General features: G+C 40.7%; 1 protein-coding gene across 2 annotated transcripts; it reads right to left on the reverse strand.

Moving 5' to 3' along the window:
• Positions 1 to 222: 222 nt before the first annotated feature.
• bmp16 (bone morphogenetic protein 16) lies at positions 223 to 7,274 on the reverse strand. 2 transcript variants are annotated; one of them, XM_079373458.1, is made up of 4 exons: positions 6,830 to 7,214; positions 5,467 to 5,530; positions 2,790 to 3,121; positions 229 to 2,416 (listed from the first exon to the last, which is right to left on the reverse strand). In XM_079373458.1, exons 2-4 carry the CDS (start codon positions 5,484 to 5,486, stop codon positions 1,467 to 1,469), a joined length of 1,302 nt encoding a protein of 433 aa, XP_079229584.1. In that variant the 5' UTR covers positions 5,487 to 5,530; positions 6,830 to 7,214; the 3' UTR covers positions 229 to 1,466. The 2 variants fall into 2 exon arrangements, with proteins under 2 accessions (XP_079229585.1, XP_079229584.1); XM_079373459.1 differs by lacking the exon at positions 5,467 to 5,530 and having other exon boundaries at positions 223 to 2,416; positions 6,830 to 7,274.
• Positions 7,275 to 15,858: the final 8,584 nt, after the last annotated feature.

Raw genomic sequence — 15,858 nt, forward strand, 5'->3', positions numbered from 1 at the left:
CGGACATTTTGCAGTGTGTGAGAAGTCTCTTCCTATCACTTCAGATCCCTTCCACCAGATAACTTTCTCTCTACATTTTTACTTCCATCCTGAAATGACTGTACGTTGCTAAACTTAACTGGTCTTAACTGGCTTAAGCTGGTCTAGCTAGTGTCCCAGGGCACGGAACCCTCTAAAACAATTAAAGTTTTAGAAAAGCAATTCAAAAGAAATCAAAGATTGAGATAATTAGAAATGCCTGATTAGTTTGCTGTTTATTATTACACATTTCACATTGGCTCTAGACAATTTCAGACCATTCTCAAGGCTTTTGTTTAAACTGCACATAAAGCATCACACTAAAATATAATCAGCTATTCATGGCAGAACATCGGAATAAGATCTGACTTTTTTTTTTACCTGTTGTCTATAAATACAAACAGTTTGGTCAACACTTGTGTGATAACTACATGATGACAATAGACACAAAGTTATGTATAATACCACTTAGCAAGCTTGAACACCTATGGCACATAACATAACATTTGGCACCGTGGAATGTTTAGGCAATTTTCTTTGTTTCACAAAGCTTCAATTGTAATGAAAGAGCCCTCATAGTTCAGTCAATGCCAATATAAAGCTGCCATGATTCAGTGCTGTGGTTTTACAAATAACAGATGAGTAGCACCAGTTTTAACTGGCTTTAAATGGATCTATAAGGCGTTCTGGTACTTATATATCTGCAGTATTTGTCAAGATTAAATATTCCATATTTTCTGCTATTTAAATAGATATATATTGATGCATTCTTAAATTAGATTTACTTTACTACCATAGAAGTATTTGTATAGCAAATGTTTCTTTGGACTGAACCGAACATAAAAAAATAAGAGGTCACCATAAATAATAGCACTAACACATTCAGACAATAACATCATAATTTCTTGGTGTCGTGATTTTTAAATAGCTCATAAGGAGAAGTGCCCTGTAATCAGTTATAGTCTCTGTCACAGTGCATACTTTGAAGTTTCTTTTGCAACCAGAGATGAGGAGTTCAGTTTTCTTATTGTCTCCCCTCAGGTTCAAGTCTGTCCAGCGCCAAATGCTCAATAAGAGTCCACGGTCACTTCTTGGTCCCTTTGAGTTGTCAATGATGTAATGATTACGAGGGAAAGACGCACAAAATAGGAGCAGGAAGGACACAACAACAATAACATACTGTAGCTACTGGACACCTACAAGACAGAAAGCTGGAGTGTACTACATAAGACAGACACGTCACATTGGGACTGAGTGCTTCTAAGGGTCGTTATTCACACAAATACAATGCTTCATTGGACACAAGAAGTCAAAGCTGGATTCCAGAGGACTACGGGAAGGTGCTCATGTTTTTAGTATGACCATTTTACCTTGCTTTCTTTTCTCACTTACTGCTTTTACTCCTATTTTTCCAGTCCACCCTTCTTATCTATTCCATGAGCATTTTTCTATCGACAACCGCAGCCCTCCACCACCATGTCTTGATAGTTTTTCAACACCACACGTTCCTCCTGGTCCAGGTAGAGGAGGGCGATGGGGCTAAGGGCCGTTGGCACACAGCAGGCCCGCGGCACGGCTCCGTTTACAGAGTTGACCAGTGTCTGCACCATAGCATGGCTAGATGAATTCATATGGTCAGCCAGTGGGAAGCGGCACTCTCCTAGGCAAAAGAAAGCATCGTAACCGGACGGGGCCACGATCCATTTATTCCAACCTACATCTTTGAAGTCCACGTACAGCGGGTGTCGACGGCAGCGAGCGCGGGATAGCCGTTTGAGCTTGGCAGCCCTCCCACCATGTCGTTTCACTCGCCTTTCATTCCATCCCACCCGCCAACGTGTGTCAGAGCCCTGACCCCTATCACCCTTAAACCTGCCCCCGGTCCATCTGCCCCTGCCTCGTCTGCCAGCAGGGGTCTGCTTTTTGAGGGGCACAAAGGGCTCACTGCGGCCATCGTGACTGTAAGTCACCAGTAATGGCCTCTGCCTTGCCCAGCTGTGCTCATCCTGCCCGGTGGACCTGCTCAGCCGCAGATGTCTCTCCTTGGAAAGGCTGCTATTATTATCAGCAATAATGTCCAGAATGAATGACAGGCTCCCTGACCTCTCTGATAGATTCTGAAACACTTCTCTATCCAGGGGAAAGGTTTCCCAGAGTTCTCTGGTCTTTCGATCTCTAGTCAGTGGGCGTGAATGGATCAGTGTTGGCTTTGATGCAGGGTCACTGTTGGAAAGATAAAGGCTGACCACGTGAGAGTCTTCACTTGATCTCTCGTGCAGAAAACGGAGCTCTGCCGACACCACGCTCTCTTCTGTCGGAATGGAGGACAGATTGAAGCCAATGTGAATGCTGTCCCCTGACGTTTTCTGCTCTTCTGGAACACTCAGGACTGTAGAATCTAGATGAGAGAAAAGGGAGACAAAGTTCTTAAGCTGTGAAATAGTTTCTTTCCATCATGTTCAAACACTTGATTTCTGGGTAATGGCATAATTGTCCAACTAAATAATAATTGCACATCATTTGCTAGGAGCACTTATGAAAATAAGCCTCGTCCTTCTTAACTTGTTCCAAGGTGTCTACGCTGATGCCAAGACTCGAGTGAAAAATATCAGAACATTGAATCCATGGGTAGCTTTTTCAGTTTGCATCCTGGCACCAAAGGCAGGTTAATTGACTTCCACACGTCTCTGTGCTGTTTACGGTAAATTTAGCCTTTTACGACTGCCAAGGGAATCTGTGTTCCTATGACCTAGTGCAATAGCTGCTCATACCTGTGTGGTGAAAGCATCGGACTGTGTTGGCTCCTTGCACATGCTGGGAGGGGTAGCTAAACTCTGGGTCTCCAACGAGATGGTACTGTTGAGTGTGGAATCGATACAGGTCTAGAAGATACTGGGGCACCCGTGCCTCTGTACTGGGGTTGGGGTGTGACTGTAGGCCCAGGCGGGTCAGCAGGAGGTTTTGAATGGTATGGGCCAAACTAGGTTCCAGAGGACTACCAAGGTTTTCATGAGTCTGACTGGGACCCTCCTGTTGACCTGATGAGACATGAGGTAGCAGCAGGATCATCAGAACCAGTAGGTTAGCAGGGAACATGTTGGACCTGTGGAAACATAAAAAGAGGAGCCATTGTGAGACTACTTTAGATATTTTTTAAAAAGTTTGTTTCTCATTGCTATTTTGAACCCCATTGACTTTCACTGGATGGATAAAAGCCGTCATAAAGGTTTGGAATGGCACAATGACAGAAATTGTATTTTTGGGTGAACTATTACATTAATTGATTGTATTTATTCCAGTCAATTAATGAATACCTGACTCAGAAGAAATAATGGTCAACATGTATTTCTTGTCCCATTTAGTGTTGCAATTGACCATATTTTTAGCTTTAGCCATTGAGCCATGTGTCTTTGTTTTGCCTTATATGTTAGCTGATTTAGCGCTAATAGTCTGGTTTGTTGCAAAGAGTGGTAAGAAACTATCGCTCTGTGTTTTTGTTGTTGATTTACTGGTATTTGTTGTTTTGGAGACCGTAATCGCAGAAACAGTGTCATTAGGGGACTGAAGTAGTTTTACAGAGATTATGGTGTGTGCTGTTTGATTTAGAGGTCTACAATGGGCCTGTTAGACCAATTCATTAAGCCTGTGTCTCTTTAGTTGATTTAACTGACAAATGAGAATAACCTAGGACATAGACCATTGGTGTGCTGTGTTCTTGAAAAGCATGCAAACCTACTTGCTTGCAAATTCATATAGCCTCATGCAGGGCTATGCTACGCTACATTATGTACATTATGTGGCGTGACTTACTCTAGGATGCTCATGAGGCACATGATCATTCTTGAATGATTATAACGGTCAGTGCATGATGAAAGTAGATTTGAAATTTGCAGTTTGTTGACTTTGTGCTGCTGCCAGTGACCCAGAGAAAATGACTCATTGTCATTTGTGTGATTTCATTTGAACTATCCTTCCCATCGGTGCCATCTCTAAGCCAAAATAAGCCTTCAGTGGGTCCTTTACAAATACGTATGTTGGTGTAGTTTGTGAGAGGTGTCATAGGGGTAATTTGAGGCCTTTGATAGAAACAATGTTAAATTAATATTTTGGGTTAAATACAACTCTATCAACAGCTTCAGCTAAAATTGAATTACAATGGAAGCCAATGGGGCATCCATTGTATGCTTGGCTTTATTGTCTTCTTTAATAACGGTCAACACAGTCAGTAGTTACATACTGAGGGATTAGTCTAAATGATTTCTGTGGTTTCAATTAGCTTCCATTGCCTATATAGAACTTATCTCGTAATGAGAAAAATATGTCTCTACAAGGTGCTGGGTGGTCTCACACAGGCCAGGAACACTTACAACTGAGACAAACTAAATGGTCTTTTGATGTAGAATGTGCTCAAGTCAGGACTTGCTGAGCAGTGACTCCTTAGGGAGTCTTGGATTACTCTCAACTGCAGGTGTTAAATGCACTGGAAAAGAGGATGTATACCGTCCTCCCGCTGTCCTCTACGTCCCCTCCATCTCGCTCACACTCATTCACCAAACCCCAGCTGAATCCTCAGAGGACACACAGGATAAGACAGTCCCCCACGCCCACAGCATCCGGCAGTAAAGTAGATTAAGTGACTTTTACCCATCTACTTGATTGTTCCGCCCAGTGAGAGCTCACAGAGGTGTAACTTCCAGATGGAGCTGTTCTCTTGAATGCCGCCTCCCCACTAAACCTTCATTAGACTCCTTTGCTTCTGTCTTCCCCGCAGTCCCTCCCCCCCATCGGCGTGTGTTTGGGCCACATACGTGTTATGGTTTCTGTTGTGATTGGATTCGACAAGTAATCACTTCCTCTACAGGGAGAGCAGTAATCAGACAGAGGGGGCGGAAAGAGGTGTTTATTAGACCCCAGAACAGACAGCGAGAGGTGACCGCAGCAGAGGAAAGGTCGTCCAGACTCGTGCCATTACCAGAGCGACATGGCCTGTCGACCTCAGAGTGGAGGGCAGGGTTTCTTTGCATTCACTTATCTCTTTCAGGTTTCTTTCCACATTTTTCCCCCCTATTTTTATTCTTCTTATCAGTCCTCTTCCTGTAAAGCATGACTTCCAGAATTGATATATTGTTAAACAGTTCTAGGAAAAGCAAGTTCCCTCTCTCTCATGTTTTCCCCTTTCATATTTACCCAGAAGTCAGCAGTGTTGGGCCGTAGGGGTCACAGTGCCTCTGCTTGTTGCTGATTTATCCTCTACTGCTGTCTTCGTGTTTCACATTTCACTCCGTACCCCGATCCCTCCGCTCTCCTTTCCTGTTGTTCTTCCTTTCGTTCATTCCCTAGACTGCTTCTCCCCAGCTCGCTCCCCCCTCCCCATTTTGCCATTTTGTTCTTGAAGGAACACTCTTAAACATGAATTGCGCTATGTTTTCAGATGCAAAAGGTACCCACACTATATCTTGAGTCCCCATGGCACGTGAGAAGTCGCAAATGGTAGAGCTGTGCCTCTGTTCTGCTGCATTAAAGACATAAAATCATTAGAATAATATTGCAGGTAGCCCGCAGGGGTAGTTTTATTGGAGTATATTAGCACAAAACTGTAATTTATCCCAGCTGGACCAATTAAGAGATAATGACAGATTGTGCCCCATAACATTCAGTGGAACAATCCTCTTGTGACCGTACACACATACACACGCACAATGCACTGTTACAGACTGAAAAACACACTCCAGAACTGATACAGTTATAGGAACATACACCCACTTTCTATGCAGCTTGCCAAAGGGTCAGCTAAGAACAGACTAAAGTGCTCTCCAAGGATGAGTAGAGTAGACCAGACAAGAAATTTCCTCCCAGAATCCTCCCCTAACCCCCACATAACATTCTGTTATCAATTTGACTGATTTGACGGTCCCGAAACCCTCAGACAGTGTTGTATTATAATCTGGCAAATGCAGACGGATCTAAATGTATGATCTATTTTAGTTAACACAACATTGTAACATCCCATTTTGTAAGCTCTGAAAAGACACATCACATATCACAACTTCCTTTTTCTGCCAGATTGTGTCTTTATGATTTATCCAGTTAGCAAAGGGCTTGCCTGTTTGTTTGCTGTACATTTTATCCCCTAAGCCAAAAACATATATTCAGCTCTCTGTCAGCCCTGGACAGCAAGGATCTACTCTCCACAGTCATTTCTTCTGCATGCTCCAGCAAGGCAATCTTAGCAGTCCGCAAGTCTTTTACAGAACATTGACTGCTTTTTGCCTTCGGTGGAAACATTGACCTGCCTGTTTCACATGTTCTGAGGATGCATCTCCACTATGAATCTGTCATTGGGTTTGGTGAGTAACACGTGTGAATTTTTAGCACAGAGACAACAGCTTGGTAAGGAATGGGTGGTTGTTTGACATTTCAGATTTGAGTCACACACTGCAGAATATAATTTTGTTAATCACTATTGTACATATTGTCTTGTTTTCCATTGTCTACACATCCTTTAAACAAGATCATTTGACCTGAGAAGCGAAATTCTTAGATACAACTTGTTTACAGCAAATAAGGAAAAACCATAGTAAAGTTTATATGATTTGTGCATTTTTGTTATACAAAGGGCTAATAAAATAAACTTAATTCAGGAATTATTTTCAAATTTTCTTACACAACTTTGCTTCTCATAGTCAATTTATCTCAGCTGAAACAAGTTTAGATATTCTACACAAGCACTTGTCACTAGTTTTGCCCGTGGCACAGGATACAACTGATGTTGCAAGCGTCAAGGTGTTCTGCTGCGGAGGTTGGTACTCACATCCAGGTGAAGTTGGAGGTGTGCAGAGTCCATGGTTTGTCCTTGAGCTCCAGCGTTACAGACCCTCTCCTCTCATTCGCTCCTGAGGACGGAGTGGACGCCGTCTGTCTCTCCTGGGTTAGTGAATGTACCTCGTCAGCCTCTCCAGCTTGTCCTCAAGCACTCATCCTCTTCTGAGTGTCAGAGAAGTGCGTTCTTAGAAAACATCCACCGCTTCTCTGACTTCCCTGTTATGCCAGGACCAGAACGCAAACTAGCAGCTGAGAAGGAGACCAGGATAAGGAAATGGATGAGAGGAAGAATTGGAAGTTTGTGCCAGCTAAATTCCCTTCTGTCCCTCTGGCTTTGTAGCTGACTTTCTCCCTTCCTCTCTCAATCTGTCTGTACTTCTCTTTTGTGCTCTCCTCCCCTTTTTCCTCCCTCTCTCTCTCTTTCTCTCTCTCTCTTACCAGCTGGTAAACTCAGTTAAACTCTAATTGACTTTCCTGTCCATTCGGATCCTCCCTGATAGTGATGTCACCGATGCCCCCTCCCTCCACCCACCTTTTCCAAACACACACACAAACAAAGATAAGGTCAGGGCTGATTTAAATACACAGTACAGGTCAGATTGCCATTTGCAACTTTACATTTGGGTCTAAATGTTTCTTTTGCAGGAAACAGGAAAAAAACGTGAAAGATAAATTTGAGCACACAATGGGCGGCACGGCCAGTTAATCTGACATTATCTGAGCAAGTGTTTAATCTGGAGGGAGTCATGAAGGTGAAAGAGAACTAATGATGATACAAGATTAATTCACTGTCATTGGTGCAAATGAACAGCCAGAGGGTGCCAGGAAAACACATCTATCACCAGCAAGAGAGAGAGAATGGGGCACGAATATAATGAACACAAAAAGAAAGAGTGACGAGAGAGGGGGCAAGGTGTGCTCGTCCTTCCGGTGGAGTGGACTGCATTGGTATGCATCTGGCAGGGCAATGAGAAAATGTCTGTAACCTCACAAGCATCGTCTGACAGATTGGATTGCATCTGTTGAATCGGTTGAAACACCCCGTTCTCAACACACACACTCAAATACAGAGAAACCGGTTCGCCCATGCAAGGACACTACTCTCCAGAATTTTCTATGGACTGTATGGTGCACATTATTCACAGGACTGTATGATGCAGATTTTACATTGGACATCAAGTGGTAACTAAAAAAAATCAGACATTGCAATTCATTAACATGAATATAGAACAAGAATATGACAGATTTGGATTTGAAATGTGACTTTTAAACATTTTTAAATTTTTCCCTTCAGTTTTCCATTTTAGAATTTAGTTTGAAAATTTGAATCTTAATATTTATAGGTAATTTCACCTCCAAAAAAAAAAAAAAAAAACCTTTCTGTTAGTGTCTAAATTTAATGTTAATATCATTTATGTCTAAAATTATAATAAACACACAAACAAAAATATTTTTGTAAATTTTTATACATAAATTGCACAGGCACAACAATATGCAGTCTGAAGTAGAAATAATTTCATGCTCTCTGCTTCCAGTTATTCACTGCGCAAAACATTGTGGGCACCACAAATTATATTCACTGCAAGTGAAACCACAATTATTATAGTCAGAGTTTATATTTTCTTTATTTTGTGTGGTTTCCCTCGTGGTTTTCTGTATAACGACATATCATGCAACCTGTCTAACTTGTCCTAACCTAATCTGACTAGTTCCAACTACCTGACAGTTGAATTTGTTGCAATTACTCAGTTTGATTCGATGCACAGTCTAGATATGGGAAGAGTTGTTCCTAAATGCAACCCATTTTGGTTCAATGAGTCTGTTGCTGAAAAGAACTGTTGGCTGAATGAGGGAGTTTGTCTAGAAATAAAAAGGAAGGAAAAAGAGCAAGACTACTGTTGGATGATACATATGAGGATCTTCCTGTAGACTTGCTCTCAGTTGATGTTCGCAGTCACTGTTTGAAACGGTTCAGAGAGAGAGAAATGTCATCGCCCTCACATTTCCTCCTCAGAGTTGGGAGAGTCTTCTGCATTCCGACACGGGTGGGGCATCCTGAATTAATGTATTTATTTATTGGCCGCGATGTCCTTGTGCAGATCTGTGAGAATTTATTCACAAACTATTCCTCTCTGTTGTGGCGTGCTGTTTCTGGCTTGTGGTCGGCAGGAAAATTACATATAACCGAATGCAACCCTCAAATGTCACTGGAAATATTTCTTCTTAATCCCTCGAGATGCTTTGTTGTTTGACTGCCACCATCTGCTCACTCAATAAACTTTATTATTATTTATTTTTTTTTTTTTACATGTATTTTCAGTCCTAGCATGTACTGGCACGAGTTTCCCATTCCATGAATTACTCATCATAGCCATATAGGGAAACCGGATGAGATTTATTGCTAAACTAATCGAAAATGTGACACCCGCCCCAATGATGGCCATGATTTAATTTCATATTTCCTTCTCTTCTCCTCTTACCTTCCACTCTTTCCCCTCTATCTCGTTATGTTTTGCTGTTCAGCTCTGTCCATATGCTCACCCACCAGAGGCAGGAGGAGTTCCCGTCCACTTTAACCTCTGATTTCTGAGGAAAGGAAATGTGGCCCCACTGGAAATGATATAAGAGGCGTTATAGCTTTACATTCATGTAAACTGGCATCATTTTAAATTCAAGTTGATTTTTTTCAGGGACTAAACATGATATTCAAAGTTCATTTATTTGTCACATACATATTACTGTACATGCATGTGATGTAGTGCAGTGCAATGCTTATCCACGGTGCCTTGTTCCACAGTAATACTGTATTATGTACAGTATATACCAGTTTTGTTTTTTTGTTTTAAATAAAAAATGGATACTACCACCATGGACATTGTAAAAACAGATATGGACAAACTGATGCAATATTTGATATTGATGCTGCTCTGTTTGTTGTTGGGGGTTGCACTTTATTTTGATGGTCCCCTTTAGAAATTCTGTTGACTGTAAATAACTTTGTAGCTTGTCAACTAAATCTCATTAGAGTAGTAGACTGCTAGGTTAGGGTTAGTAGAATGAGTTGGCATGATTAAAAAGTTCACTGTCAAATTGTTTAAAATGGCCAATTAAATCAAAGTAGGCGTGGTTTATTGTTCACAGAAGCTGAACATGAATTCCAGCACAACGTTTAGTTTTAGTGTTAAAAGAGTGCGAGGTAAGAAAGAAGCTAAATATTTAATATTTTACAAATATGTTAATGTCAAATGACTGACCGTGATATCCAGTGATGCAAACTATTCTATTCTTTTTTTTTTTTTTTATATAAGCTTTATTATTCATGTAAAGGAAATAAACATAAACAAAGCCTTTTTTTTGACACATTAGGCATACAATTAAAGGGTTAGTTCTCCCCAAAAATTAACATTTACTTTGGATGCCTATTTGGAAGTAAAGATAGTTAGGCAATAATGGATTACTTGTATATTGTTTTTCAGATCATTCTGAAGCTTGAAACTTTTAGGTGAAAAGAGTTTCAATGGAGGGGCAGAAACCAAAGAAAATATCTTTTGTGATCCAAAGATGAATGAAAGTCTTATGGGTTTGGAACAACACAAGGGTGAGTAAATGATGACAGAATTTGCATTTTGGTAACTTTTTAGGAGTGAATGCGTGCGTGTTATTTGCAAAAAGCTCAAATGCATTTCTTTAAAATAAATTACATTTATTTTACTTTTACTATTTTTCTTTATTTTTATTAATTCCATTGAATTCATTTAAACCCGTTCTATTCTTTATGTAAAAAGGGCTGCATTATAACGTCACACCTTAATGTTCAAGACATGTTTATGATGACCTAAGACTTCAGATTCATTCTGTATATGTTTTACTTGCATTTGAAGAGCTCAGTATAAACAAACCATTTCAAAACAGAAAAGAAAGCAATGAAATGAGCTGGTGCATGCAGGGACTTTTAGTTTGATGGTATTTAATCTGAGTTTATTTAACACAGGTGATTAACTTGCTCCAATAATTCTCGCTCTGTGTTTTTTCTTCCACACAAATGGACAAACACGGCTTGCTTTGCATTCGATAGAAATTCCAAAGTGCATTCTGAGATAAGATTCCTTTCTCTTTAGGTCAGTGTTTGTTGAAAGACAGAGAGAGGGAGAGAGTGATGAGATTAGGATGGGGGCGTCCCATGCCTCGTTCCCGTAGCCGCTCTTTGAATGAGACGGAGAGAGACCAGCAGCTTCCTGAGTGTTAATCGCTGTGCTGCCAGCATACGTTTGGCAAGCCTCGCTTCTCTGCATTACATGATAATACACGGCTGGCCATCATAGATATATAAAGACACACACACACACACACACACACACACACACAATCTCATTGTATTGTCCTGATACTCTACCTCTCCCTCCTCCACAACACATTCCAATGATATGATCGGTGTTTAAGACCAGGTCGTCACATGGGTAAACGTGCACCAGGGTGTGTGTCTCTATGTAAACATGTCAGGCTTTTTGTCCCATTTTGTTATCAATGATTTTGACAGTGATCTAATGCACATGAGCTTGGCGTAGGTGGATGAGAGTCTGTGTTGGCGTCCCCTGAACCTTCACCTTGGCCCTTAGGGGCCCTGACACCTTCTTTTAGAGACACAATCAAGCATCAGTTCACCCAAGGGAAGGTGTCAACAAAACAAAGATTTCAAATCCTTGTTAAACTTCAGTTCCTGATAAACTAATGTTCAGTCAATAGAGTTTATGCGCATTCCCTTTGACTTGGTGGTAGTTTCTTAATTTATTCCATACAAACAAAAACAAGTACTGGGTTAAATATGCAAGAACTGCTGTTGATCTGTACAGTTTTCATTTAATGAAGCTCAAATTTGATGTCATGTCAACTTACAAATTCCGGAAAAAAACTCAGTGAATTAAGAACAAATGCAATTAAAATGGCTTTGGCAAGTAAATAAAACTTAAACAATAATAAATATAAAATCAATAAACTAACCAAAATAACTAGCCATTCAATCAGTAAAATGACCACTAACTTTAGTATTCTGCATGGATTGAATTGCTACATACGAATCTGAAACAAATAAGCAATTAAACCAAAGTTAGATTTTACAAGTTTAACCGCAGTGAAAAAAATTCAGATCAGGGCCCATATTCACAAAACATCTTAAGGATAAAAGTAGCTCATAACTTGCAGATTTAGGAGAAAATCTTAAAAATAATGGGCGTGTCAGTCTATTTTTGTTCTAAGAGTATTCCTCAAAGCATTTTAGCGCTAAAACATGCTCCTAAATCTGTGAAATGTTAGGAGTAGTGAAGAGGACTTCTAAGTCACTAAGACCAACTCGCAACTATCCTAAAATGGCAATCTGCCTCGGAACGTCAACATTTTAGAAATATTTGACGATAATGAGCTTTTATAAAGGTATCGCCTTTGGTTTTGGAGGTTATCATCTCCAAATCTTACTTTGATTATATGCTTGTTTTCATTAACCAATTGGGCAAGAAGTAACAGCTGTTCTTGAGTCCAGTTTGGTTTTCTGTTTCATGTCTTACTGCCATGATTATTCTACTTTGTTAATTATGTTGGCTATGCCTCACTATTCCTCACATGATGTGGCAGAGCGAAAACACACACTATAATCCCATATTCTTATCTCAACAGCCTCAGCTAATGTGATCAGCATTCTCACCACTCAGGTAATGTTTACTGCAGCCGTAAGAAAAGGCTTCAACTACTCTTAAACTGTTTGACTGCTTCTCATCCTGATATGAACTCCCACTGAGTGTGTTTTCTTGTAAGAACCTGCTGTTAAAGCGATACGAGCTGTCATTCAAACACTCAACGTGACGATATATTCAGAACCTGCTGATACGCAGACGTTTAGTCTAATCTTGTTGATTAGGAGTCTCAGCTCTCAGTTTGCGCTCCTAAACGATAGCAAGCGGCACTCTTGTCCAGCAATTAGCTCTAATCTAGGAGGCAGGAGGAGCATAAAGCATCGGCCAGCCCCAGGGGTGAGGGGGGTCAGAAAACGAGACGGAGGGGCTTTCAGAAGAAGAGGAAGATTAGAACTAACAGGAAGTGCACTCTCCTCTGCTCATGTAAACGTGTCTGGGTGACTGGACGTCTGAAATAAATAAATCGGCCTTGTGGGAGACATCCGTAGCAGCGGTGGAATTTTTCCTCCAAAACAGAGAAAGCAGCGCGACACACGCATAAGCACACAAACCCTGGAGATCCAAACAGGAACACCTGCGATTCCCTGCACCACATCCATGATCCGTGTCCATGCCGACCATCCATACTGTGTGTAAACTGTGTGTATCTATCTATCTATCTATCTATCTATCTATCTATCTATCTGTCCGTCCGTCCGTCCGTCCGTCCGTCCATCCATCCATCCATCCATCCATCCATCGTCCGTCCGTCCATCCATCCATCCATCCATCCATCCATCGTCCGTCCGTCCGTCCATCCATCCATCCATCCATCCATCCATCCATCCATCCATCGTCCGTCCGTCCGTCCGTCCGTCCGTCCATCCATCCATCCATCCATCCATCCATCCATCCATCGTCCGTCCGTCCATCCATCCATCCATCCATCCATCCATCCATCCATCGTCCGTCCGTCCATCCATCCATCGTCCGTCCGTCCGTCCGTCCGTCCGTCCATCCATCCATCCATCCATCCATCCATCCATCCATCCATCCATCCATCCATCCATCCAACCATCTATCTATTCGATGTTATTAATAATAATCAGTCTACACAATTCTTCTGCCAAGTAACAGTTCCAGTAAATAGCTTATTCACATTTGTAGACGTTTTATGCTGGAATATAGTAAACTAACCGGGTGCATTAGTGTACTGTAGAATGTGCAGATCCGAGAGTGTGTGTTTAAGAGTGTGTTACAGAGCACGGCTCATCCAGCACTAATTATAATGTAAATAACACAACAGTGTGTAACAGTATCTCACATTATCCCTTGCAGTTAGTGAGCAGTAAGCTGTGCAGTATGTTATGGATAACTCTATAGAGACTTTAGACTCTTGCTGAAAAGACCAAATCATCAGTCTCTCTTTTGTCCTCATGGGTGGCCTCTGGATTTAATGCACATGTCCAGAATCTGCCATTCGATATCAGAGAGATATACATCGCACTCTAAACACATGGAAACTCAGCACAGTTTGGGCTTCAGACAGAATTTCCAAAATAAGGCTGTGTGTGACCCATCGTAAAAAATACTAAAAATCATCAAGCGATTGAACTTTTCTTGGAAACTGCGTCCACGCAGGCATGCTAGAGAGCTGATGGAATATAAAACACCACTCCAGTCTCAGATCTCTGATCAGAAATCCCATTGAAAGGATGATGGCCTAATCCAATATCACTGGGATCAAGTGTCTCGTGAAAACGTCCTTCAAAACATCTCAAATCAGAAAGATAATGTTTCACCTACAGATGGGAGGAGGTTAAAACACGAACAAGAGAGATAAAAATGACAAAAGGCAGATTGAGAGAAATGACAGAGAGAGAAAAACAGCAGGCCGTAATTCAGAGCTGGTAAGACAGCGCAGGACGGACGGTCCACATTGCTGGATGTGTTATTTATGTCTGGTGCGGAGGCAAGGCTGTGATCCCGGCCAGATGTGGACGGTTTCCAGAGGAAAGAGCCTGCAGGTGCTCACATGTGCATTCACACACCTGTGCTCCGCTCCTGTCACAGCCTCCCTCCGTTCCTCTGCAGGTCACTCACAGGGCCTCCGAAGGTCGAGTTGAGACCCCGTACCATGCGGTACACAGAGACCACAGGCCAAAAACAGCTGCTTGCATGTGTGGATGATATAGTTTTAGCAGCAGTTTTCTTTCAGCAGAGTTTAGTGTCTGGCCGTGGTAAACAACAGGACAAACTCATTATGTGTCAAACAAAGACAAAGGGTGTTGGTAACTTTTATTATTTTGTCTTCTATTCATCTTGGAAGGGCTCTTGCATCATTTAAATTACTTTTATCTCACTTGTATATTAGTTTAAAGCTTCCACTAAGAAAAATAGTACATTGCAACATAAAAAGTCCAGCAATAAGACAAACACTTTTGAAGTATTACAGTTTTTATCATTTGCTTTGGCTTATTTATTTTTTTCAAGTGCAATTGCTGCAACTTTTATTTATTTATTAAATTTTTCAAATGAGAAATAACTCCATTGTATGATTTCAAAATGTAGTAACCCATTTAAATGCGTTTATAATATTATAGAAATGTAAATATTTATATAATGTAATGTAAATGTTAATGGAATGCCACTTTGTTTGTTGACAATGACTTCCGTTTTCTAGCTGAATGATATTGTGTATCACATTTTAGGTAGAGATTAGGTAAAAGTTTACTGGGGAAAATCAGAGCAATATTTCATAGAAAAACAATATGCATATATTTGTATTTATGCAGTACATTTGTTTTTTGTAGTAGCAGAAAACATTCCATGTCATAGATAATTATGGAATATACATGTCTGATAGATTTTCATAATTTGAAAAAGAAAAAATTCAAGTTGCGACAATTTTGACAGTCAGCTCATCAGTTTTGATCAGCAAGCCATGTGCATTCATTATTGTGCAAATTATAGATAATTCTGCTCATTTTTTGCACGCAAGAAAGTAACTGTTCAGAGATCTATACATATATATAATTCGACTATTGAGCCAAAATGAGTGAGAAAAACTGATTTATATATTATTTTTTAAACATACTGTTTATTATATAGAAATATATGAAGGCTCAATACAGCAACTGACCAATCAGAATCAAGTATTCCAGGACAGAATTTAAATGCGAGTCTGCTTTCTGCTGTTAGCTCATTTGTAAAACTATAGGTGCTAAAATAAACACAGACAGCATGTGCAAATACATGTGCAAATCACTCTTCCACCGAAGTCTAGGGTTCGGCATGGCCTTGTTTGACTGGAAGGAGACCGAGTGTAGTTACGTGTGTATGTGTATCTGTATAT

This window comes from Barbus barbus (genome assembly GCF_936440315.1).
Source record: "Barbus barbus genome assembly, chromosome: 23".
In the NCBI taxonomy this organism is placed as follows: domain Eukaryota; kingdom Metazoa; phylum Chordata; class Actinopteri; order Cypriniformes; family Cyprinidae; genus Barbus; species Barbus barbus.